Source organism: Ursus arctos, unplaced genomic scaffold (assembly GCF_023065955.2).
Source record: "Ursus arctos isolate Adak ecotype North America unplaced genomic scaffold, UrsArc2.0 scaffold_37, whole genome shotgun sequence".
Lineage (NCBI taxonomy): Eukaryota > Metazoa > Chordata > Mammalia > Carnivora > Ursidae > Ursus > Ursus arctos.
The window spans coordinates 3949528-3976055 of record NW_026623053.1 but is presented as its reverse complement, the minus strand read 5'-3'; the positions used below and the strand labels follow the sequence as shown (position 1 = coordinate 3976055).

Sequence of the window (26528 nt, the reverse complement as noted above, 5' to 3'; positions counted from 1 at the left end):
ATTTTTAAGATTGATTGATGATGTGGAAAGGGCTTTGCTTGTCTGCTACTGAGAACTTTACCCTTGCGGTTTTTGTGGAAACTGCTTTTGGAAAAAGAAAAGAAATGAACTTTACTGACTTGACATTTTTGCACCTCCCGTTTTTCTAATCTGGGCTATTTTTATTTTTGTTTTTTTACAGTGAGATTTTTTTGATCTTCAGCTACAGTAAGTTATTCCAATTTTTTTTTTACATTTTTCCTGACTTTCCGCTGATTTCCTTTTTATTGTTGTTACTAGTTACTATTATTTATTTATTTATTATTATACTTAATGATGGTGATGATGATGATGATAATGACACTGATGATTTTTAACCGGATTAAAATCGAGTTTTTCTGAATGTTCATAAGAATTTCTCCGGCCTCCTGATTGACTTTGGAGTTTTGCATCTTGGGAGAGAAAGTGAAGGCATTAGCATTTTTAAGTGGATTGATCACATAAACCTTTTCTCTCCCAACCCCACCCTTGCCCTCATCCCCTTCCCCAGGCTCGAAAGAATTTTACTGGCTGTTAAGTCTGTGACCTTATTTTTCCTGATCTTTAACTTAACTGTTTTAGAGCATCTCTGGACGTCTGTATTTTTAATTTTTTATTTTTGTTTTTTTTATTTTTAATCTTTCATTTGTTAAATTTTTAAAATGTGCTGCAATAAAATGTGTGTGGTACTACTTAACACCTATGATGGTGATGGCATTTTCCCAGAAAGCCATTTTCCTCCTGTTTCCCTTGAAATCCCATCCTGCTTTTCCTGTACACTACTACCCCTCACAAACCACAAGCTGCAGCAACATGGATGCCCAGCCTGGAACAGCAGCAGCCAGGATGACCTGGAGCCAGGGGGGCCTTCGGAACAGATGCACACCCTTCCTGGGTGATGGTAAGAGGTGTGAGGTCCACTTGGTTTCATTGCAAAGACTAGGAAATACACCCATTTAAGTCTAGTTGATGCGGTGTAGGTGATAGCTTCTGGAAATATTTGGGTTAAGATTTTGGTGTATCTTGAGATATTTCCCAAAGGATGCCAGCTCAGTTTTTTTATAAGCTAATGGAATTATGAGGTTGTTACTAACTCGGGTTGACTGAAAATTTTTGATAATTGGAAAGAGCAGCTGAAGTTTACATGTACTTCAGAATGAAAATGGTTTTAAATAGCAACAAGACAAGGACATATTAGATGGGTTTTTTTCTTAGATTATTGCAAATTAGTAAAAATTTTCTGTCATTTAGAGTAATTTTCCTTGGGTTTGTGACAATAGTTTTTGATTGTATTCCATTTAGATTATTCTTAGTGAAATTTAACATGAATCAAACCACAAGAAATATGGTATAATATTAAAATGCTATCTCACTGGGAGGGTTTTGTTTTTGTTTTTTAAAAAGGATAGGTAGATTTTTAATTTCAAAAAGCAGTGAAATCTCTTTAACCTGTATCCAAATCAGAAAAGATGTAGGTTGATCTCTTTTTCAGTGATGACTTGTAGCCCGGCAAATGTTGGGGAATTTAATGTGTTCCCAAAAGTAATAGGAAGGAATGAGTACCTAAAGAATTTAGAATTTTAGCAACCTGTAGTATTTTAAGATTTATTCATCCATTTTAGAAGGCGGGACAGAGGGAGAGAGAGTCCCAAGCAGTCTCCGCACTGATTGCAGAGCTCGATCCCACAACCTGAGCGAAAACCGAGAGTTGGACGCCCAGCCGACTGTGACGCTCAGGCACCCCACAACCTGTAGTATTTTACTGACTATAATGGACTATCGTTATAACTCACTTTAGAGTTGCTGTAGTAGTTTTTGAGCTGAGAGAAAAAATGAGATGATTTTTAAAGGCATATTCTGTGATTTGTGTTACTAGGATAAATCACATCTTCCTTACTTGTACTAAAAGAATAAAATCCAGTTAAAGTGAACACTGAAGGCATCCTCAAAGGAAAACAGAATGGGAGAAAGTTATATAAAACGTCCTGAGGTTATCTGGAAGAGGAATGGAAATTTTTATGGGTCCAAGTATTACTGATACCCTCTGTTACATGAAAGCTATTTTTGTCTTACTCTTCTGTCATTGTGTGGCTGCTGTTTACTATAGGTCTGTCCTTGTTAATTCTGCAAATTCTTGTGGGTCATGTTCCTTTGGGGAGATACAAAAAGGTAAGGTAGTTTTTCAGGGACTTAAAACCTTGTGAGGGAGACAGATGAATGAGACAGTGTCATCCTGTGATTAGAGGTAAACTTAGAACCTATAGAAGCATGTAAAAATGAGTACTTGATTGACTCAAAAGGGCAGGGAATGCTTCTAAGGGAAAGGGAACTGAACTGAACCTTAGAATTAAGGCCAGATTATTAAAAAATTTTAATGCCATGCTATGGAGTTTGTATTTTATCAAAATCTATGTGTGAGCTATTGAAAGGTTCTAAACCAGGGAGTGAGATCAGATTTTCATTTGGAAATGTCATTCTGATGGTGTGGAAATGGCTTAGAGAAGAATGAGTTTGGAGGTAGGTGATAAGGAAGATAGTAAACTACACAGAAAAATAATGAGCTGGCCTGGTCAAAAGAAGTGGTATGGGAACTTAGAGAGGAGCTGATAAATTTTGGAGGATTTGGTGGTTGCTCTGATAATGAGCAAGGGCTTCAGCATGACTCCCAGGATAGATGTTGGGTAAACAAAGGGAGCAGATTAGGGTAAGAGTAGGAGAAAGCAGTTTAAACAATTAGTCTTTGAGGTGCTTGTGGAACATTCAAGTAGAGCTGTTTATTCATTAGACATTTGAGTGCTTATTCTGAAAATCACCATTAGGCTGTGGCATAGGGATGAACAGAACATATTGTCCCCCTGTCCTTTTGGGTATTACAGATCATTGGGGGGAGAAAGAGTGACAAAGCGCTTTTTAATCTAGAAGGATAAGAACAGGGATTATAGGGGCGCCTGGGTGGCACAGCGGTTAAGCGTCTGCCTTCGGCTCAGGGCGTGATCCCGGCATTATGGGATCGAGCCCCACATCAGGCTCCTCCACTATGAGCCTGCTTCTTCCTCTCCCACTCCCCCTGCTTGTGTTCCCTCTCTCACTAGCTGTCTCTCTCTGTCAAATAAATAAATAAAATCTTAAAAAAAAAAAAACATTATAGAAAGGGAACCAAATTTACAATATGAAGGTAGGAGTCCCCTGTCCTTTTGGGTATTACAGATCATTGAGGGGAGAAAGAGTGACAAAGAGCACTTTATAATCTAGAAGGAAAAGAACAGAGTAAGATGATAGAAAGGGAACCAAATTTACAGTATGGAGGTGATGTTAGTGAAGTGACCTTGAATTGATGTTGAAATTAACATCCATGAGAAGTGGATTATCCTACTTGAAAGCACAGGTAATGGGAAATCTTGGCTTCAGAACAAAAAATACTTCTGGAGAATAGTCACCAAGAATGCATAGAATAAGACTAAGTTGAAAAGATAAGCAGTTAGCAAGCATGGTGTACAGGTCCGTGGAAGGTCCTTATTTAGTATCTGGGTTGTCTTGGGAACAAAAGGAATCTTTTGAAAGGACCTTGGAGAATGCTGAGATAGTTTCTTTGGAATTTCCTTCTGGCTATTGTCTGGGGGAATGTTAAGTAATGAGGACAAAGTTCAAGGAGGACAAAAAATTAGAAGACCTATCAGAGTAGGTCACTGTCTTTTAATCTCATGAAAAAAGTAGTAATCTTAGGCCTGGGGATACTTGCCCAGACTTTTCAGATGAGTTTTTTTGTATGTGTATGAATGAGCAGATGTAATTAGTTTGAAGAGGACAGGTTGATCAGACTATAGGAAACTACTGATTAGTTCTCTAACAACCCATTGGGTAAGACATGATATCACTTCCCTATTTGAAAAGAAAAATGAAGTAGACCCTCAATTTTTTCATCTTGAAAGTGATCTGGACACCTTACTGTGTATATGTCCATCATTGTTAATGTTCTTGTAACTTTTTTAATCATCGTAACGTTTGTGTATCATCATTAGCATTTTGGAGATGAGAATATTGAAATACAGTTTTAAAAATTTGCTCAAGGTTAGGCATACCTAATACATGGTAACACACGGATTCAACCCAGGTGATTAAACCTACAGATTTCAACTCTTACTCATACTAGATTGACTGTTCTTTACTTAACATAATGAAGTATTTTTGAAAAACAAATCTTCAGTTGGGCTAAAGTTATCCCCCCCCCCAAAAAAGAGACTGCTTTGGACTTGTATTTTTAAAGAGTTTCCAACTAAAAACCATCATTAATATATTTTGTTTTTAATTCTTACCACTTTAAATGGCACGATAAAAGTCCAAGGTAATAAATTAGATCGATGTAGCTTTGTGATAATAGTTTTATAAAATTTTGTAATATGATGTGTCATATTTCAGTGAAGTAAACGCATTTTAAAAGTGAGTTTTAGTTGAAGAAATAAGGTTAAAAAAAAAAACAAAACACATCCCAGAGTGGTGTATTGCCAAATCCAGCAGTCTTTTTTCAATCCTCATCACACTTGACCAGTTGTTGTGATTTAACCAGTTCAGCCACTTTCCTTCTTGAAACTTTTTTTTATATAGTTTCTAGGTTTTTGTTCTGTTTCTGGCTTTTCTTTCTTCCACTTTGTTGGAGTATTGTGTGTTCAGTCCTTCAACTTCTCTTTTTTACTCACAGTCCCTGGGTCATTTCATTCAGTCAGATTATTTTATATACCATCTATAAGCTAATGATTCCCACCCTTGTATCACCAGCCTGGACTTCTTTTGAATGACATGCCAGTCTGTCTAGTTACTGAGCTGACTACTCCCTTGAATGTTGACTACATCAGTTTAAAAGTCCCAAACTGGGGCTCCTGCTATTCTCTCAAACCGGTAATGCCTGTTTCAGTTAATAAAACTCCAGTTTTTATGTCATAGAGGTCAGACTTCGGTTAGCCATCCTTGTCTTTCTCTTAAACCTCACCTTTGGCCTTGTGGAGTAACCTGTCAGCCCTTCCTTTAAAATACAAGTATTGACCACAGTGCCATGGCTTGGTCCAGTTTCAAGCTGCAGTTGTCTCTTGTGCATTATTGGAAAAGGTTTCCGTTTCTTTTGCTGCTCCCCACCAATGTGAGTAGCTGGATTGGTCCTACTCCATTGTAATGTTTGAAAAATGGATTGCCTGAAGGTGTTGCTTCTTGAAACTCTATAGCTCCCTATTTTCAACGTTAAAATTAAAAATTCACCGTGATTTAACAAAATACCCTATGATCTATTGTGTTCCTCCTCCCTTACGAATAGTATACTTTACAGTATATTCTGCTCTAGCTGCATTACCTCCGTACTGAGTCTTGCATGCTGGATGGTCCTATCTACGCTTTTTCTTGGAATTTTCTTCCCTGAGACATTCCTAAGTTTAGGTTCCTCATTTCATTTAGGTTCTTAACTCAAAGGTCATGGCCTCACTGAGGTTTTCCCTCACTTAGCCCTTCAAACTTCCCCCTCCCCACTGGATACTCTAGCACTTTGGACCATTGCACATACTATAGAAGTTTATTGTCTGTGTAAAGGTATAGGGAAGTATCTTGAAAGATACGTGCAAAACAACATTGTTAGGATTGGAAGGAAACTTTGTGCTTGAAGAGTAGTATAAATAGCACGACAATATTTTGTTTCTCGTTTCAAGACAAAACTTACATAGATAGGCTTCAACTCCTCTGTGACTGGGTGTAAATGGCTACAGCCTCTGTGGTAGGGGTTTGGTAAACAGTTTTATAGTTAAGTTGAAAAAACTTTAAAATAGGTCTGGCTGTGGTGGAATGAATCAAGTTTTCATTTGAGGGCATAGGTTATTTTGTTTCCTGTGATGGGGCTGTAGACAAAATTTGGACAAACTTTATGATTTTTTTTTTTTACATGAGTAGGCATATATAGGCTTTTCCAAAAGTCATTCATACATAACAGCACATCCATTCAAGTAGAAAAAAATTTTTTTACTTCATGTGAACATATTAACATAAAATGAGTAGACATCTGAAAATTTAAATAGGTGCATGCATTGCATACTTTCACAATATCTTACTTAAATAGAACTCAATTTTGGGCCTTTGTGTTCTTCCCGTTTTTCCCTTTTATAAACAATTGAACAGTCTGACAAAATTTTGTAAATACCCTTATTTTTAGATCTGTGTATGCATATATCTCGTACTGTTTTCATTTTACTGTGAAAAATTCTGAAACATAAGAGGGCGGAGTATAATCTCTATGAAGTTGTCCAGCTTTAACAGTCTTTGGGTAATCTTGTTTCATCTATACCTGTATCTACTCTCTCTGCTTCACGTTACTTTGAAGTAAATCCTTCATATATTTCATCTGTAGCTGTTTCAGTATGTATTTTTGAAAATAAGGACTTAAAAAACGCAGTCATTGTCACACTGAAAAGTATTTAAGACCCTAAAATACTACCGTGTGGACTGAGAAAGGCATTCTCCAGTTGTGTTTTATTTTTGTGGGAGTATTGGTTTTGTGGGGTGATTGATTTTTGCTTACATGGTTGTTTGTTTTTTTGCTTGGTCCTTTCTGGACTTTGAGAAGTTCTTTTATTAGGGATAAATTTGTTTTTTTTAATTTGAGAGAATCTTGGTGTGTTTATTCTCATTGGTGATAAAATTGAGGTCAGGGTAACAAAAGGTGGGATTCCTGTATATATATTAATTTTACTATTCTCAGACTTAGGTATAATCCTGTGTTCTAGCTGCTTAGGTCTGAGTGATGGAGAATATTGTAAATTTAAGTTGGATTTCCTTATTAAAAATAATTTCCTTATACAAAATTATTTTTCTCTACTGGTCCAAGATCTTTTATTTATAATTCAGAAATTTAAAAATTTATGGAAAATGTTTTCATTAGTTTTACACTTTGGTGACAAGCCAGACCTCAATTGACATGAGATTATCTATAGTCTGTTACATTAAATGACTGATTATGCATATTATTGCAGAAATACTAATATATTTGATTTGACAGATGTGTGCTTCCCCAGATCCCACTGGGGTGTAACACAAAAAAGCACAGTATTATCTTGGTAAAGTCTGAAAAATCTTGAATTTTTCCAAGCACGACTCCATGATAGACTTCAAAAAGTATATTTTGTTGGAACTCAATGAAAGATAATAAAAGAAAAATTAAATCTTGGCAGTAAGTATTATTGACCCTTGCTATTCAGAATATGGTCTGTACTCCAGCAGCAGCAGCAGCAAAACAACATCATCATTGTCGTCGTTGTCGTCATCATCATCATCATCATTTGGAAGCTTCATAGAAATAATTTCATGCTCTCTCCTAGAACTGTGATTGATGGGTACAGTAAAGAGAGGGACTGGTCTGGACCACTTGCACTCCTTTTTATTGCTTGTTCATGATGTAGAAATTTTGATGGGCTTTCATGCAAGAATTTTTGGTGTTTGGGAGGGAAGTCAAGGATCATGTTATGGCTTATTTTATGTAAATTTGAAATAATACAATGTAAAAAATAACCATTTTATGTGTAAGATTTGAACTAATGACACTCCCCAAATTATAAATAGGATTAAGAATCAAGTAATCTCAATAACATAATAAAAAATTATTATAAAAATATAAATGAAATTTTAAAAAAAGAAGTAACTTCAAACAGGCAGACTGGGTAAATGGTGATACCATTAAGCTAGTAATCAAAATAAATGCCATCCTGAAATAGACGTATTTCGAATTATCAGAGCTTTTAGGCAAATCATATCTGGTATGATGTGACCAGTCTATGTTATTTCTTGGTGGTAAATGATAGCTGAAGAGTAATATTTTTAAAACACTTTGCAGGCCACTGTAGATCTGTGATTATAATACTTGTGAACATTTTTTCCTTTTCTCCAACCTTTTAAAGAAAATATTCAAACATACAAATAACAGTATAATGAATTTCTATATTCCTTCCACCTAGATTGCCATGGTTCCATTTTCTTTCAGTGTTATTTGCTAAACCGTTTAAAGGAAATTTCTGATTTAAGACCCCTAAAATTTAAAGCGTGAATCTCAAGTATAGAGATAGTGTTCTCCTGACCAGGTGTTTATACAGATTAAACTGTGTATTCTCATCACATAGAATTTTAGTTACACTAGCAGTAATAAGTCATTGAATTTTTTTGCTGCTTATTTTTATATATTGCATATGTTCTTGATGTTTAGTTCCCAGTTGAGATTTATTCACCTTATTGAAGTAATTTTGAAATGCCGATTTTAATTCTTTTCCTGTGAAAAGCATTTTTTACATATTTCTTTTTTTTTTTTTTTTTTTTTTTAAGATTTTACCCATTTATTTGACAGACAGACAGCGAGAGAGGGAACACACGCAGGGGGAGTGGGAGAGGAAGAAGCAGGCTCCCAGCGGAGGAGCCCGATGTGGGGCTCGATCCCAGAACGCCGGGATCACGCCCTGAGCTGAAGGCAGACGCTTAACGACTGCGCTACCCAGGCGCCCCATACATATTTCTTTTTTTTTTTTTTTTTAAAGATTTGAAGAGAGTGAGCGAGAATGAAAACACAAGTGGGGGGAGGGGTGGGGGGGAGAGAGAGAGAAGCAGACTCCCTGCTGAGCAGGGACCTTGAGGCAGGGCGCCATCCTGGGACTCCAGGAACATGAACTGAACCTAAGACAGATGCTTAACTTGACTGAGCCACCCAGGCGCCCCTTAAATATTTCTAATGATTGATACTTGTAGATTTGGGAACTTCTTTTTTTCAAATGGCTTAAAATGTTCCCAAAGTAAACAGGTTTGTCAAAGGGGAGTTTGGCTATGTAGAAGCTGCTCTGATTAAGACTATGATAGGCTTCTAAAATGCTGAGGTTTTCTTCCTTCCTTTCTTTTAAGATTTTATTTATTTATTTGACAGTGTGAGAGAGCACAAGCAGAGGGAGCTGCAGAGGGGGAGGGAGCCCGATGTGATGCAGGGCTCAATCCCAGGACTCTGGGGTCATGACCTCAGCCAAAGGCAGGCACTTAACTGCTTGAGTGACCCAGGCGCCCCCCCCCATCTTTTTAAAAAAAGTTTTTATGTAATCTTACGTAATCTTTGCATGCAGCGTGGCTCTGGAACCCACAACCCCAAGATCAAGAGTCACATGCTCTACCAACCCACCCAGCCACATCCCACACCCCCATTTTAAGTCTGATATAACACTCTGAAACAGAGGAATACCATTTAATAACGGCACAGTTGATTATGGAGGTTGAGATTGTAGAGAGAAGTGTCTGTATTTGTTGGGACTACCAATGAGAGACCCCAAGTTTATGAAACCATATCCAGTGAAAAATTTGGTCTACAGATGCCCTTTTTCTTGTTTTATATAGTTTTTTTTTTAAGATTTTATTTATTTATTTGACAGAGATAGAGACAGCCAGCGAGAGAGGGAACACAAGCAGGGGGAGTGGGAGAGGAAGAAGCAGGCTCATAGCGGAGGAGCCTGATGTGGGGCTCGATCCCAGAACTCCAGGATCACGCCCTGAGCCGAAGGCAGATGCTTAACCGCTGTGCCACCCAGGCGCCCCTGTTTTATATAGTTTTGAATTGCTCTTGTGGAAGAGAAGCACTCAATCTTTCCAAATTGTTTAGGGGCTTATAGAAATCTTTGCTGACTCTAGGTGAAGCTGTGTATCAAGTCATTAAATCTCAAGGTAGCATTAAGCTATCTTCACAAAATGAAAAAATTATGAAAGCAGTATGGCTGTTGAGGAAAAATTGAGGGAAAAGTATTTAAAAACTTACTACTACTACATCCTGAGATGTCTTACACTTAATGATTTAGATAACTTGGACAGTTGACCCTTGAACAACACGGTTTTTAACTATATAAGTCCACTTATGTGGGTTTTGGAAAAAAATACACAGTGCTGTATAGTTTCCTTATGATTTTAATAACTTTTTGGTAAGGCTTCCAGTCAGCGGTTTCTGGGGAGTTGAGTTACATGGGATTTATTTTTGACTGCACAGTGGGGAGGTTGGTGCCCCTAGCTCCCTGTGTTGTTCAGGTGTGTGCTCCTTAACATCTTGAACATCTCTTGGCGTCAGTACATTGCCATTTTTAAATAGTTGCCTGTATTTAGTTGGATTGATGTACTGAAGTTGTTCATTTAGCCAGTCCCATATTGTTGTACACACTTTCTAAATATCCACGTCCTTGTTTCCTTAAAACGAGTTCTCAGAAGTGAGATTATTGGGCGCCTGGGTAGCGCAGTCGTTAAAGCGTCTGCCTTCGGCTCAGGGCGTGGTCCCGGCGTTCCGGGATCGAGTCCCACATCGGGCTCCTCCGCTGGGAGCCTGCTTCTTCCTCTCTCACTCGCCTGCTGTGTTCCCTCTCTCGCTGGCTATCTCTCTGTCACATAAATAAATAAAATCTTTAAAAAAAAAAAAAAAAGTGAGATTATTGAGTCAAGAACAATCACAGGACTAAGGCTTTTGATAAAAGTCCAGCTGTCCTGTGAAAATACGGTACCAGTTCATAGAAATAATACGTAAAAGTGACTTGTAATTTAAATGTTTTTCCTTATTTGGTAAGTGAAGTATAGATAATTGGTTTAATTTATATTTCCGTTATAGTGATGTTGAATTTTTAAAAAATCTCCATGGACCTTTAATAATATTTGCTAATAACCTGTTTGCATCCTTGGCCCATTTTTATTTTTTGGTATTTACCAATAATAGTAAATGATGTAGTAATAGCAGCGGCTGCAGCAGCAGTACTTGCTATGTGCCAGGCCAGCGTGTCAGTGTTTTCTGTACTTCACTTATGCCTCATATCTCACCTATGAGACAAGTACTGTCAATGATAACTCCTTTTACAGTTGAAGAATCTGGTTTTTGAAGGGATTGACTTCACAAAGAGTAGTGTACAAGGCTGTCTGACCCCAGAGTCTCAGAGCTCTTAATCGTTAGGTTCTTTTATTTTCATGTGTCTTTGTATACATTACTAAGAACTTAAATTGTGAACAAGTGTGTATTGCAGACATCAGGAGGTTTGTTGGTTTTTTTAGTTTTTTTGTTTTTGTATTTTAGTGTGAGGATGTTCTGAATTTTTATGTTCTATTTAGGAAGTTCTCAGTCACTGTTTTAAGCGAAGTTTGGTCATGGTGGATATGGTTTGAATTTGTGGGGATAGGTATCTTCGTATCTTTTTGGTTTAAAATTGTTTTTTTGAAAATAGCCTAAACTTTTTGTTTTGCAGTTTTTTGAGTTATTAATACAGGTCCTGCTTAAAACTAAACCAGGGTAGGGATTTTCAGTATACAGAAAATATGCAAAAGGACTTACCCGTTGGGACTGTTGGTTGTCATTGTTTTAAAACTAGTAGATAACGTGAAAAAAAATTGCTATTGAAGGAAAATTGTGTTAATAATATTAAACTTTTTAAAATGATAAGGGCAGGACTTCTCAGAGGATGGTGAACAAATCAGTGAAGAATACATAATTGTAAGAGATTAATACTTCAAAACTTAACAAAATCAAAATCTGAAACTTCTTCAGGCTGGAACTAGGGATAGTGAACAGGATAGAAGAGGATGAAATGGGGGCGCCTGGGTGGCTCAGTCATTAAGTGTCTGGTTAAGTGTCTGCCTTCGGCTCGGCATGATCCCGGCGTTCTGGGATTGAGCCCCACATCAGGCTCCTCTTCTAGGAGCCTGCTTCTTCCTCTCCCACTCCCCCTGCTTGTGTTCCCTCCCTCGTTGGCTGTCTCTCTCTGTCAAATAAATAAATAAAATCTTTTTAAAAAAGGATGAAATGGTATTTGAAATGTAAAGCCCTATACTAGATGCAAAGAAACCCAGCAAAGTAGTTGTCCCAATACAGGAAGTTAGCATTATATTAATAAATGTATAAGAATTAGGGAATTTACTTTGTGACTTCTGCATGTATTGACAGTGCAAAAGTTACCAGAAACACTAGCGTCTGGATAGCATCCAGAGTGTTCCATTCTTGAAAGAACAACCAAATTTGGACTGCTACTGTGTTCGAAGGGACATTGACAGATTAAATTGTATTTGTTTCAGGGCACCATTTTTTATCTTCATAGAAGATGGTGAGGATAGGGAATAGTTTGAATAAGATGATTTACGTTAAAGAAAAAATTAATGCCAATGAGTGGACATTAAAGGAAGGAGGGAACTAAAGGAAGAAATTGGTTAAAAGCCAATTAAGTTTATGAATTGAGTATTATATTGTGAGTTCTTTGACAATTCTCAAGAGGCTAGATTATTAGTGAGTCAGCAAGGATGTTGAAAGGGGATTTTAACATCCTCTGAAGAACTGTGGGGCGGTTGAACTACCTGATTTAGTTTTTCCCTCTTTGACATTCTGGGAATATTTTCTTAAAGACCTTCATTTTAAAATTTTTTTGTCGTAATACATTACCCATTTATACTTGGACAGGAACAATCTTTTATTATAAAAATGCTTATTAAGAAATTTGAAGGAAATATGCATATGAAAGAAAAATATTTTTAAACCAGTATTAGTATTTTGGTGTTTTGGTTCATCTCTGTCTTGTAGCTACAGGTGTACCTATACACCTATATTTCTTATATTTTTAATATGTAATCATTACCATATGTAGTTTTAGAGTCTATATTGTAAATATTTTTCACTTGGTTTTCTGCAATGTGTTTTAAGTGGTTATGTAATTTTTTTATTAACAGGGATTTATAGAACTTAAAGATGTTCAAAGTTTTCTCTTTCAATTCCAAATATAGGATGACATTGCCGATTGCTTAATTAACGCAAGTATGTAGGCCTGCCCATTGCTTGGCACTTTTTAAGAATTTTCAGAGGAACCTACAGAAACATGTACTGGTTTATTTAGTTACAGCTGTGGGGTTGCCTTGTCTTCACCCCATTGTACAATCATTCTTATATTAGCATATCTGACAAAAGTAAGTTTTGCTATTTTCTGGGAACTTGGTAAAGTGTGTCAGCTGGTATATATCATTTTTCTGTTTGCTGTAATAGGAGCTTTAAAAAACTTTGGAACGGGTACTATTACATGTGTAAAATACACCCCGTGTTCTAGCCTTCCTGTTCTAGTAGTCACTGTGCAGATTGCTATGTTTGCTCTCTGTATGTGTGGTGGTTTGTTTTGTTTTCCTCCTCAGTGAGTTTAAAGTTTTAGGCATGATACTTCACTTAGAAACTTGAAAATGCCTGCATCTCCTCTAAGAATAAAGATAATCTATCTCACCAAAATAATTATCAAGACAATGAAAATTAACAGGTTCAATATTCTCTTGTATACAAACCATAATAAAATTCCCCATCACCAAAAAAATGTTGTTTGCAATCCAGTGTCTAGTCAGAGGGTCACACATTGCTTTCTTAATCTAGAAAAGGCCTCTACTTTGTATGTATGTATTTTTGAGGAGTCCCAACCAGTTATATTGTTGTATAACGTCTCTACAAACTTGAAATTGTCTAATTGTTTCCCTATGTGTAGATTCAAATATTTTACCAAGAGTATTGCATAGGTGATGCATGTTTATTATTTTGTCACATCAGGAGGCATTTAATGTCAGATCAGTTGGTTTAAGTGGTGGCATTTATGTTTCCATTGTAAAGATACATTTTTTTCCCTTTATGATCATTATTCTTTTAGGTAATATTTTGAGATCATGTAAATCTTGTTTGTGCCCAACAAGCTTTTGCCCAGTGATTTTAGTGTACATTGACAGTTGACTGAATTAATTCTTACATTAATTTTTCATGTTTATGATTTATTTGGTTTGCATTTCCTGCCCTTTTTCTCCTGTTCATATTTGTTGGGACTGTTGCATGTTTTGTGTTATTTAGGTTTTGACAACTGCATATGTAATTTTTTACTTTAAATTTTGATCCGTCTATAATTTTATTTTGGTGTAATGAGTTATGTTTTTCTAGGGTTTTTTTGGTTTTTAATAGCTGTGTGATATCATTTATTGAATTATCTGTTTCTCTCTGTAATTTCTAGTATCTCGAGTATTCTCTTAGTTTTAATTCTTAGACATAGCAGTTAGAAAGCTTATCAGAAATATGACCAGCTTTGGTGCACCTGGCTTAGTTGGCTAAGCATCTAACTCTTGATCACACCTCTGGTCTTGATCTCAGAGTTGTGAGTTCCAGCTGGGACTCCCTGGGCATGGAACCTATTTAGAAAAATAAGTGTATATATTTTAAAAAAAGGGCCAACTTAGCTTTTTGTGTCCTGAAAATGTCCTAAAGCACCACCATATGCTATTTTCTCATGCTAGTAGAACCTTGACCTTGAGATTATATCTGTGTTTTGATTAATATAAGCTTTGGGGATGGAGCAGATTAAAGTATACTGTTCTTTTTGCAGACACAGGGACAGTTCGTTGTTAGCCAGGGGAAATAATTGATGAATGCAATAAAGATACATAGGCAGAGAACAAAGGAGGGCCAAATAGAGTAATGTGAAAGAGTACCTAAATGGGCAAAGTAGGAATTTAAGTTTGTTAAAGGAAAACAACTTTTTTTCCCTTTTTTTTTTTTTTTTTAAAGATTTTATGTATTTAAGAGAATGAGGGAGAGGGAGAAGCAGACTCCCCGATGAGCAGGGAGCTTGACATGGGGCCGATCTCAGGACCCGGGATCATGACCTGAGCCAAAGGCGGTGCTTAACTGACTGAGCCACCCAGGTGTCCCTGTTAAAGGAAAATAACTTAGTGCAGATGATGATGCTCTAAGTAGAAGGGGAAATTTATGGTATCCGAAAGGTACTTAAGAAACTTTGACCAATTGTGAAAGGTAGTGTGAAATAGAAAACCTTGGACTCTAGATTTAATCATCTTTTTAAAAAATTGCCAACTCGTTGCTGCCATCTAGTGATAATTTGCTTTTTATATTCATCACAGAAAGATAGGAAATAACAGTCATATGGTAGTTGTATCTGATTCACATTGAATGTATAGGCTAGTTGAGGGGTAGTAATAAAAATTCTAAGGTAGAGTTCTGCATTTTCTTGTCTGAGGCAAGTTATTTCCCTTGTTCTCTAGTTAAATCATTGACATTTCGTAAGCCATACAGATGTTGTCTTTGCTTGCTTTTTTTTTTCCCCTGGACTAACAGATACTGTGATATGAGTAAGTATAGCTGTGAGTAGCCTAGGTGAATAGGGTGAACAGGTAGAGGATTGGCTGATGTCTTCAGTAGAAACATCTTGTGGCTTGTTACCTATTTTCTCTGATGGGTTTTTTGTTCGTTTGTAGCAAATGTGCCTAAATATGATACTGAACATAGTCTGAATAAGTGGCGCTGTTTTGTCAGGTATTTGTCTTTCCAATCGCTTTCCGCTAAAGGTGGAGTTACACTACCCTGCGCATAAAGGCAAGGAAGCTAAAAGTTGATTCCAGTTATAAATTGATTTTGTCTCCGCCCCTAGCAAAATCCAGCACCATCATAACCTGTTTTTGGGCTATTTGAAACCTGTACCTCTCATAATCATCAGATAGTGCAGTCTGCCTCTCCCACCTCACTGCACCTCTTCCCAACAGACTTTACTTGAGATTTAATGCTAACTTAAGAGAAATGGGGTCGTTGTTACAAACATTTCCCAAACTTTTAGCTAGATTGAAAATCCAAGATAGGTTTGTCTCAAGAGGACAAAGAATCAGGATAGCATGAGCTTCAGAATGAACAGTTAAAAATAAAATTTTGACAGGTTTGCTTGCATTCTAACCAGATGCAGATTTTATTTATTGGTTTTAGAATGTAATTGGAATGGCAGGAGTGGAAATTGGAAGATTTAATTTTTTTTGCCAGAGAGCGTGCACAAGCCGGGTGAGCAGCGCTATCCCTTCTGAGCAGGGAGCCCAATGCGGGACCCTGGGATCATGTTCCTAGCCGAAGGCAGATGCTTAACCGAGTGAGCTACCCAGGTGTCCCTCTGTAATTTTTTTAAAGTAACTTAAAGTCAGAGGCACCTGAATATATATCCACAGATCTTAAGCATTTCTTGTCCTTCACACTGCTACCTCTTGGTATTGTATGTATGTATTTGAGAGAGGGAGAAGCAGACTCCCCATTGAGCAGGGAGCCTGATGCAGGGCTCACACCGGACCCTGGGATCATGACCTGAGCCAAAGGCAGACACTTAACCAACTGAGCCACCCAGGCACCCGGAAAATCTCTTGGTATTACTGCTTTAACATATGAAACCTGTGATTAGATGCATAGATCTTTGTTTAATAAGGCAATAAAGGTAACAGTATTCCTAGTTTTGGTAAAGGTAACTGAGTATTCCTAGTTTTGATTTACCAACCAGATAAGACACACCTTAGTGATCCTTTGATGATAAAAATACTGGGATGAGGGGCACCTAGGTGGCTCAGTCAGATAAGCGTTCAACTACTGGGCTCAGTCTTGATGTCGGGTTGTGATTTCATGCTCCGTGTTTAAAAAAAAAAAATGGGATGAAAATATATGTATATATAAATACAAAATATATCATATACAAACACCTACGTCCACATCCACCCATGGACTACAGTGTTAAGTGCTACCACCCAAATAACCTTTAGGAAAATGTTCATTTCATTCCATTGTATTTTAGTGTGTTCGAATTCTGCTTTTCTGGAAACCAGATCCACTTAATCGTCAGTAGTGAATTAAACAGGATGCACAGTATCCATGGAACATAAGCATTTCAGAAATCTACCCTCTTTATTTTTTTTTTAAGAATTATAATGGTTTGGGTTTTTTTTTAGAGAACGAGTTGGGAAGGGGCAGTGGGAGAGGGAGACACAGAATGTCAAGCAAACTGAACACTCAGTGTGGGGCTGGATCCCATGACCCTGAGTTCATGGACTGAGCCACCCAGTTGCCCCAGAAATCTACTTTCTTGATTTTACTCTTTGAAACCAATTTTAAGAAAGAAACTTTTTTTTATTCTGTGTATTTGTTTACTTGGATGTTAAAGAAGAACGAATTTGACAATGATTTTTTAAGGTATCTGCCTGGCTCAGTTGGAAGAAAAGGCAACTCTTTTTTTTTTTTTAAAGATTTTATTTATTTATTTGACAGAGATAGAGACAGCCAGCGAGAGAGGGAACACAAGCAGGGGGAGTGGGAGAGGAAGAAGCAGGCTCACAGCGGAGGAGCCTGATGTGGGGCTCGATCCCATAACGCCGGGATCACGCCCTGAGCTGAAGGCAGACGCTTTAACCGATGTGCCACCCAGGTGCCCCAAGAAAAGGCAACTCTTGATCTCTGGGTTGTGAGTTCAGGTCTCATGTTGGGTGTAGAGATTATTTACATACATAAATACATAAAGTTTTTTTAAAAAATGATTTTTCTATTTACACCTGAAACTAAGATAACACTATATATTAACTAATTGGAATTAACATAAAAACTTCAAAAAATGTTTATTCCCTGAAAAAACAAGGGATTTGAGTGGACTGAGTTCATCTGTGAGGAAATACAGAGTATTTAGAATGTGCCAGAAATTTCCGGTTTTCAAAAGATGGAAGAAGTAGTGAAATTTATCAACTGTGGTTTGAGGAAATGGACTTCCTGAGGAATTGACGGTGATAAGGATTAACCAAAAGCAAAGTACCCACAGGTCATTTTAACCTATGCTCTTTCCTAAGTATGTAATTTTTATGTGAATAGTTAATGTATGTCTCCTGTTATTGTACAATTATAATACTGCTTTTTTTTTTTTAAGATTTTATTTATTTATTCGACAGAGAGAGAGAGACAGCCAGCGAGAGAGGGAACACAAGCAGGGGGAGTGGGAGAGGAAGAAGCAGGCTCATAGCGGAGGAGCCTGATGTGGGTCTCGATCCCGTAACGCCGGGATCACGCCCTGAGCCGAAGGCAGATGCTTAACCGCTGTGCCACCCAGGCGCCCCTATAATACTGCTTTTTGACTTTTTTTAAAGATTTATTTTATCTATTTTAGAGACAGCTTGCTTATGCATGTACAGGGTTGGGGGGAGGGCACAGGGAAGGGGGGGAGAGAGAATCCTAAGCAAACTCCCCACCAACCTCTGAGTCCAAAGAGGAACTCGATCCCAGAACCCCGAGATCATGACCCAAGCTGAAACCAAGAGACAGACGCTCAGCCAGCTGAGCCACCCAGGTGCCCTTTGACTTAAACATTTAATCATAATTCCCACATTATTTAAAGTGATTTGGAGTTATTTATTTTTTTATGTAGTGATCACTACACCCAACTTGGGGCTCAGACTCAACAACCCTGAGACCAAGAGTTGCATGTTGGGGCGCCTGGGTGGCTCAGTTGTTTAGCATCTGCCTTCGGCTCAGGGCATTCTGGGATTCCTGCTCATCAGGAAGCCTGCTTCTCCCTCTCCCACCCCCACCCCCCACTTCTGTTCCCTCTCTCGCTGCCTCTCTCTCTCTGTCAAATAAATCAAATCTTTAAAAAAAAAAAAATCGCATGTTGTCATGAATGAGGCAGCCAGGTACCCCTGAAGTGATTTGCAGATTATTCTAAAAACTGCAATTGTTGATAATTAGAATACCACGTTGTTAAAAATTAAAAATGCATGTAGAATGTAGTATGCTACAGAGCTATATAAAGTAAAAAGCAAAGATGAACCTGTTCTCTTCTGCAGCTAGCTTTATTATTTTACTTCTAATTTTCTTTTAATGATTTTATTTATTTGAGAGCTCAAGCAGGGGGAAAGGCAGAGGAAGAGATAAAGGGAGAAGCAGACTCTCCTGCTGAGCAGAAAGCAAAAACCCTGTAACAACTAAAGCCGATAAAAAACAGAATTTTGCCGGCGGGGTTTACACTTGGGAATGACCCTGTGACAGTTCGGAAGTATTATAACATATTTAAAGAAAGAAAATGCAATGCTAGAATTTTATACCCAGCCAAGCCGACATAGAACCAACTCTAGGAATAATAGAGGGCACAGGCAAACTTATTACCAACATGCAAGAGAAACTTCTCATGAGTTCTAAGTAATAGATTAGAGATAAGATACTCTAATACTTAAGACATGGTAAAATTTAAGCATTAATAACCACAAAAAGACTGTCATTTATAGTCTTCCAAAAGATTCACATGTGGATCTGATCAAGCCTTCACTCCCAGCTTTGAATTTCATGAAAAACAGAAGAATAGTGGAATTGTACTAAGAGTATGAGATTGTGGAATATCCATACTGGGAAACTTCAGGTTGAATACCCTTTATTCTTCAAGAATAAATTTGAATTTAAAAGGGGGAAAGGGGAACTTACCTAAAAGCCATAAAAGGGGTGCCTGCATGGCTCAGGCAGTTAAGTGTCTGCTTTCAGCCCGGGTGGTGATCTCAGGGCCCTAGGGTCCTGGGATCGCCCCACATCTGGCCCCCTGCTCACTGGGGAGTCTCCCTCTGCCTCTCCCCCTGCTCTTGTGTGCCACTCTCTGAGATAATAAAATCTTTTAAAGTGATTACTATAAAGGTAGAATAATAGTTATTTTGGGGAGTTGGAAAGGTTTTAAGAATGGAATGCTGCACTTGGGGCTCTGAGTTTTGAGATATTATAGAGATTCAGCAACTCTGGCACCTTGAGACTTTTTATAACTACCTTGTACTCACCCATTCTTGGAGCAGTGAAAACCCTTCCTGTTTCAGCTGCTTTTTTTTTTTTTTTTAAGATTTTATTTATTCGACAGAGATAGAGACAGCCAGCGAGAGAGGGAACACAAGCACGGGGGAGTGGGAGAGGAAGAAGCAGGCTCATAGCGGAGGAGCCTGATGTGGGGTTCGATCCCATAACGCTGGGATCACGCCCTGAGCCGAAGGCAGATGCTTAACCGCTGTGCCACCCAGGCGCCCCTCAGCTGCTTTTCTTAAAATTTGTTTCCTTGGCTTTCCACTAAATGGGTATTTGGGGCTTCTTCAGTTTCTGAGTCTTTTTGGTTCTTCCATAGTGATAGATACCACGGACACGTGGGTGGTTGGCTTCCCTTTACCAGCTTGCATTATGGCATTTTGATTGGGGTACCTTGACACCCAGGCTTACTATCTAGTTGCTTTTATGTGGGGATTCAGAAAGGTTCAAAAACTGGGCTCTGCTGTTGCTGTTTTATTCTAGGAAACCCAGGGGACTCACCCCCCATAGTTGCTTTGCATTTAGGATATTGACTGACCATTTTATCCCCCCACCCCCCAACAGATTTCATGGGTAAGGTACCTTAATGATCAGAGGTAGGCTGAAATGTGATCTAAGCTCATTTGGTTATTTGTAAAACATTGGGAAATAGGTTCCCTCTTCAATACAGTTTTAAAAAGTGGTATCATTAGAGTGTAAACTCTGAGGAATCTTGTCTCTTTGTGTTTTTCCTCTGAAGTAGCCTTGGTACCTAGTACTTAACAGAAAATAAGTATTCAGTGGAAAAAATGATTAATTTGTAGTAACTCCTATTCTTTAGAAGATGTGTTCCTTGGAGCAGGGTTAATGGACCTTTGTGGGTTCACTTGTCTTTACTGGTGCTCATATCGATTAAATCCTTAGAGTAAGTATGGGCATTGAAAGCTATTCCATTGACATTAGCCAAGCTATTGAGGTTGAGGTCATTATTTGTTGTTAACAATTCATGATTCTTGTAGCAAATTTAGTAACCATGTTAAATCGGAGAAAATAGATAAAATATATACTTTAATTCAGAGATGGCAACCATTATTAGCACTTTCTACTTGTGTATTTGGAAGTTTCTTTACCAGCCTTTGCAAGTGGAGTTCCTTGGGTATTAATCCTTGATGTCCTAAGGCGTTCTTCATGTGTAACGAATTATCTGCTTCTAGATTGGTACTAGCTATGTACCATCTTTGTAAAAAGTGAGAAAATAGTCATTTTAAATCCATTTGCATTTTGCGGTTCCAAGGAGTATATTTGAAGGGGACATTAGTATCTGTTTTTTTTTGTTTTACACTCTCTGTTCAGTATGCTAATGGCATGTAGAACCATGTCTTTCCCCTCACAGGTAATTGCTAATTAAACCTAGGAAGATTTTTCCTATATTGACTATTATTTACTATAATATTTAGAATATATGTTAATTTTTTGTGAAAATATTCGTAGAAAACTGGCTTGAGTTCTCCCCACTTAACAGTAACAGCAAACCTTAACCAACAGTAATACTTGAAACCAGTTAGGCCTTTCAATAGGTTTCTGTTTTTGGTGTTCTAGAGGCTTTCTGGTACTTTGACTAAGAGTCACCAATACTCTGTGCTACTGTTTGGTAAATTTTTATTGCTTAGTCTAAAAAAATTAAGAACTATTGTTTATAAAGCTGTAATTCAGAAATCAAAATCAGGTAAAGACAACTTCTTGGATTTTGGAAAGGCTAGGAGGGAAAAGCAGTTGTTACAACTTTAAAAATCAGTACTACTTGTGAAATGAGTAGGTGTTTTAAGGGACAGGATATCAGTGATCTGTATAAATGATACTATGCTACCTGTTTTAAATATATGTGTATATAGAAGAGATTTTTACATAATCTGTGAACTAGTTTGTCATTCTCTTGGGGATGGAGAGAGAACATACTAGACACTGATATCTGATTTGAGTTTCAAAGGGATGAATGGGAAATAAATTAAAATTAATCTTAAGAATGGTACTCTAAATCCAGTGTGGGCCCATCTTAAAGCCTGTTTAAGTGTGGTAGTTGGATTGGGAAGGGGCAGCAGATACAAAAAAGTAAAAGGATGTAAAAATGTTTTCACTTGAAAAAGACCTAAGATGATAGTATCATGAATCTCCATGTAATTATAATATGACTGAACCTTCATATACGTTTAAAAAAAGATAATTTTTGTTTTGAAATAGTCTGAGGAAAGTTGTATTCTTCTTGGTTCTCCTGATCTTCTTTTGATTCGTGCAGTGTTCTGCCTGCTAGTTTTATCATCATCACCATCTAGTATTACAGATATCTCTGCTGTATTTTGTAGATTATCCCATAAAAAGTAGGTCAAGAGTCATTGCATTCTGTAAAATGATGGTATTGTTACTTAAGATACCTCTGGCATATTATAAATCAATTAATATACCTGAAAGTAAATATTTCCAGAGGGAATGATTTGGGTCTATATATTGCCTTAGTATAATGTTAATTATACTTGAAGGGAAGAGTGTTGTCCACATTCATCTGGCTAAAGAATGGTTTGTGGGCAGAATTTGAAGTTTTGTATATCTTTGGAATAGGTAAGAATCCTTTTTAAAAAAGCAGTGTGCAAGAAGGTGGAGTTGTTGATACATGGCAGGGAATGATTAGGTTAGTATGACAGGGAAGGTTAAAAATACAATGAGAAGTTGGTAGTAGAGAGCTTAAGAGATTCGCATTTGCTTCAGGACTTTAGAACAGAGAGGGCTCACTTGAATAATGTCCTTAATTGTGTTGCTAGTGGTCTTTGAAGAAGGAACACCCCCCCCCCCCCCCCGTGGTCCTTTGAAATGATAGTCTGGCACTACTGGAATAGACTAGGGAAGATGCTGCTGAATTTGTATAAGAATGCATATATTCAGGAGTTTGCCTTTCTAAAATAGTAATATAGTTGCTGCTATGAGAGCCCTTTAAGTTGATAATCTCATTAGTCACTTTGGCTCAAAATAAAGAGTAGAAAATTTTATCAAGGAGTATTTTGGTTTTATCGGGTTTTTTTTTTTTTCACCTGAATGCATTTTTTTTCCCTTGCAGTTTTTCGGCTTTGTGAGGAACCTTATCATCAAAGAAAATGGCCAGCAATGTTACCAACAAGACAGATCCTCGCTCCATGAACTCCCGTGTATTCATTGGGAATCTCAATACTCTTGTGGTCAAGAAATCTGATGTGGAGGCGATCTTCTCAAAATACGGCAAAATTGTGGGTTGCTCTGTTCATAAGGGCTTTGCCTTCGTTCAGTATGTTAATGAGAGAAATGCCCGGGCTGCTGTGGCAGGAGAGGATGGCAGAATGATTGCTGGCCAGGTTTTAGGTAAGATCTGGGTTGAATTTCTTCACTGATAGTTTAATTCAGATACGAGTTTTCCTGTTAATGCTTCTGTTTTTCTCTCTCTCCATTAAGCTAAGTCTAAAAAATGTTAGGTTTATAGGTATAATTGGCTAAATAAGGATTTTATTCCTTTTTGTGTAGCAGAGACTGGATAATCAGTTGGTGGTCTTGAGTAAAGTTGGGAGGGTAAGAAATGACACTATGGGGGTGCCTGGGTGGTTCAGCCGTTAAGCGTCTGCCTTCTGTTCAGGGGTCATGATCCCAGGATCCTGGGATCGAGCCCTGTATCGGGCTCCCTGCTCGGCGGGAGGCCTGCTTCTCCCTCTCACACTCCCTTGCTTGTGTTCTCTCTCGCTCGCTCGCTCTCTGTCAAATAAATAAAGTCTTTAAAAAAGAAATGACATTTGTAAAGTACAGTTGCCCCTAAATAGCTGTGTCCTCCCACTCGCAGTAGAATGGGCAGACACAATATAGCTTAGTCACTCATGGGCTGTGGAGTCAGATTGCTTAGCACAACTGTGTGTTGGGCAGTTTACATAACTTGGCTGAGCCAAGTTCAAATGGAGGTATAGTACCTCAGTCTATCATCTGTTCTTACCTGAGGTAGTAGTACTTTGGTGTTACAAGAATTTGGATTAATTAGGATGATTCATGAGAAGCTTCTGGTATACGTCTAGCATGTTACACTCAATAACAGTTACTTACTGTTAATGTATTTTTTAGCATTAACAGTACAGACTGGTTTTGTTTTAGGTGTGTGTTTCCCCAATAAGGGGTCTCCTGATACCATGTTTATATATTTGAGAAATGAAATCTGAGCTCTGCCCAGATGTTTATATTTAAACTTAAGAAGATCGCATCACATACTAAGACTTTAGAGCACATAAGTATGTTCCTGATGATTGTAGAATTTCATCTCCTTGAATAGTTTTCTAACTGCTTATCAGTTGCTAAGATTTGCTGTCAATCATAGTTAATCCTGGGTGTTAATATTAGGGAAGTTGAAGGGTTTATAAGACAGAAGTACTACTTTTTGCTTTTTTATGAATAAAAGGGAGTAAGCCCGTAAACCTCCTGAGTGCCACAGAATGGCTAGTTCCATTGTTGATAATGTATTGTTTAGCAGTTAAAATTATCTGCTTTTCTGAAGTTTGTAGCAATTCATTATTAAGTGACAGTTTTTAGTTTTCTGATGATTCCTGTGTGGTGACTTACTTTAATTTTCATTTTGTTTTCAGCATTTCCAGGAGTTTGTATTCAGTTTTTTTAAATGGATAATGTTCAAGTTTAATTCCACCTTCAATATTTTATTTTCCACGTGGCTGCTTCTCTTCAGGTTGCTGTGGATTTTTGTCCCCATAAGTGTTTCCATGTTGGTGTTTCCCTACAGTATTACACAAAACTTCACTTGATAATGTTTGTAACATTTAATAAATACCTCCCACATAACATGATTTATTATAAAGTTTCGACAGCTTTTTTTTTAAATAAGTGACAGCTCCATTCTTGGAGTAAACAGCATTGTCTTTAATAGCAAGAGCAGTTTTTTAAGATTTGATTTTTTGTTTTGTTCTTTAGATTTTTTTATTTGACAGAAGATTGAGAGCACAAGCACAGGGATCGGCAGGGAGAGGGAGGCTTCCTGTTAAGGGAGCTAGATGTGGGGCTCCATTCCAGGACCCTGAGTCGAAGGCATACGCTTAACTGAGTCGCCCAGGCGCCCCTGTTTATTTTAGAGAGGGGGGGCAGAGGAAAAGGGGGAGAATCTGAAGCAGACGACCCCCTGAGCATGGAGCACGATGCCCTATGGGGCTCCATCTCACAACCCTGAGATCATAACCTGAGCCAAAAGCAACACTCTGATGCTTAACTGACTGAGCCACCCAGGCCCCCCTCAGCAGCTTTGTAGACTATTCTGAATGTTTGGTTATGATTTCCCAGTGGCTCTTTCATGAAGAGCTCTTTCTAGAATAAAAGTTTTGTGTAATTTGTAAACACTTCTCAAATGCTAACTATTTTTAAAAATCCCAACCATACTGGATTGGGAAGGGAAAATATTGGAAGTTAGAGAGCCTTGTAATCCTTGACATTGAAGATGCATAGAACGGTTGTAATTGAGAATACATAAAAAAATTTTCATACCCATTTGTCGTATACCCAAGTACAGGAAAACACATGTATAAAACTTGGTGTATGTAAAATGGCTGCAGCAAAAATGAACTAAATCAGGAGTTTTGCATCATAAAATGAAGTCAGGGTTTTTTCTGGTACTTGGGTTTTTGGGTTTTTTTTTTTTTTTTTTTTTTTTTTTTTACTGTCGTGGAACTTTACTAACACAAAAGTAGAAGAGTTTAATGAACATGTGTGTAAGTACATCTCAACTAGTTTAAGTACCAATATTTGACTATTCTTGTTTTAATCTATTTTTTCTGGTTTTTTTTTAAATTTTGTTAAGAGTAATTTTAAGACTTCAGCATATATCCATCAGATAAGAACTTCAACAAAATGCAAACCACGTTTCCCTTATCAGATATTAAAAAAAAAAACCTCACAGTAATTCCTTAATAACAATCAAATATTCAGGCCATATTTAGATTTCTTCCTTTATTGTCTCAAACTTTTTTTTTTTTTTTTTTAAAGATTTTATTTATTTATTTGACAGAGAGAGACAGCCAGGGAGAGAGGGAACACAAGCAGGGGGAGTGGGAGAGGAAGAAGCAGGCTCATAGCGGAGGAGCCTGATGTGGGGCTCGATCCCATAACGCTGGGATCACGCCCTGAGCCGAAGGCAAACGCTTAACCGCTGTGCCACCCAGGCGCCCCTCAAACTTTTTTAAATAACTTTTTGCTTTATTCAAGTCAAGATCCAGTCCTTCCATGTCCACATACACATTTGATTAATTGCCCCTTAGATGTCTTTAAATTGAGGTTCCCCATCCCTTCCTTTCCCATTAAAGAAGTTTGTGACATTTAATTTGTTGAAGAAAACATTAGTGTCTTCCATACTGTGTACTGATTTGAATCTTTGTGGTATCATTTAATTTGTTCTCCACCTCTGTTTTGTGTAATACTTCTAGATCCAGAGCAGTGCTGTCCAAGAGAAATATAAACATGTATACTTAAAACGCATCTGAATTCAGACTTGTAGCTAGCAGCTTACTCTATTAGACTGTGCAGATCTAGAGGCTTGATTCAATTCAGATTCTATTTATTTTGATGAAAACATTAAATGGGTAATGTTACATATTTTATGTTGTATCACACCAGGCGACATGGTTGCCCATTTTTAGCGATGTTGAGGATAATTTGTGGATTCCGGTTTTACATCTTGATCCATCTGTAATAGTTTCCCATCAGTTTTTCACCTTAATGGTCATCATCCATTGATGATCATTGCTCAGGTATTGCATTAGGGGTTGTAAAAGAGTGGGTTTTCTCGTTTGTTCTGCCTAACTTTTCTAAAATGAACAACACGTTAATATTT

General features: G+C 37.6%; 1 protein-coding gene across 26 annotated transcripts in view; it reads left to right on the top strand.

Moving 5' to 3' along the window:
- The window catches only part of HNRNPC (heterogeneous nuclear ribonucleoprotein C), a 53197-nt gene that overhangs the window by 5091 nt on the left and 21578 nt on the right, over positions 1-26528 (top strand). For 15 of the 26 annotated variants that reach the window (XM_026489936.4, XM_026489945.4, XM_026489944.4 and 12 more), the window contains 2 exons: positions 182-207; positions 22749-23026. In XM_026489936.4, coding sequence (XP_026345721.1) covers positions 22786-23026 — 241 coding nt within the window. In that variant the 5' untranslated portion in view covers positions 182-207; positions 22749-22785. Of the gene's footprint in view, positions 1-181; positions 920-22748; positions 23027-26528 lie in introns of all 26 variants that reach the window. The other 11 variants (XM_048217765.2, XM_048217706.2, XM_048217737.2 and 8 more) reach the window with 2 other exon arrangements.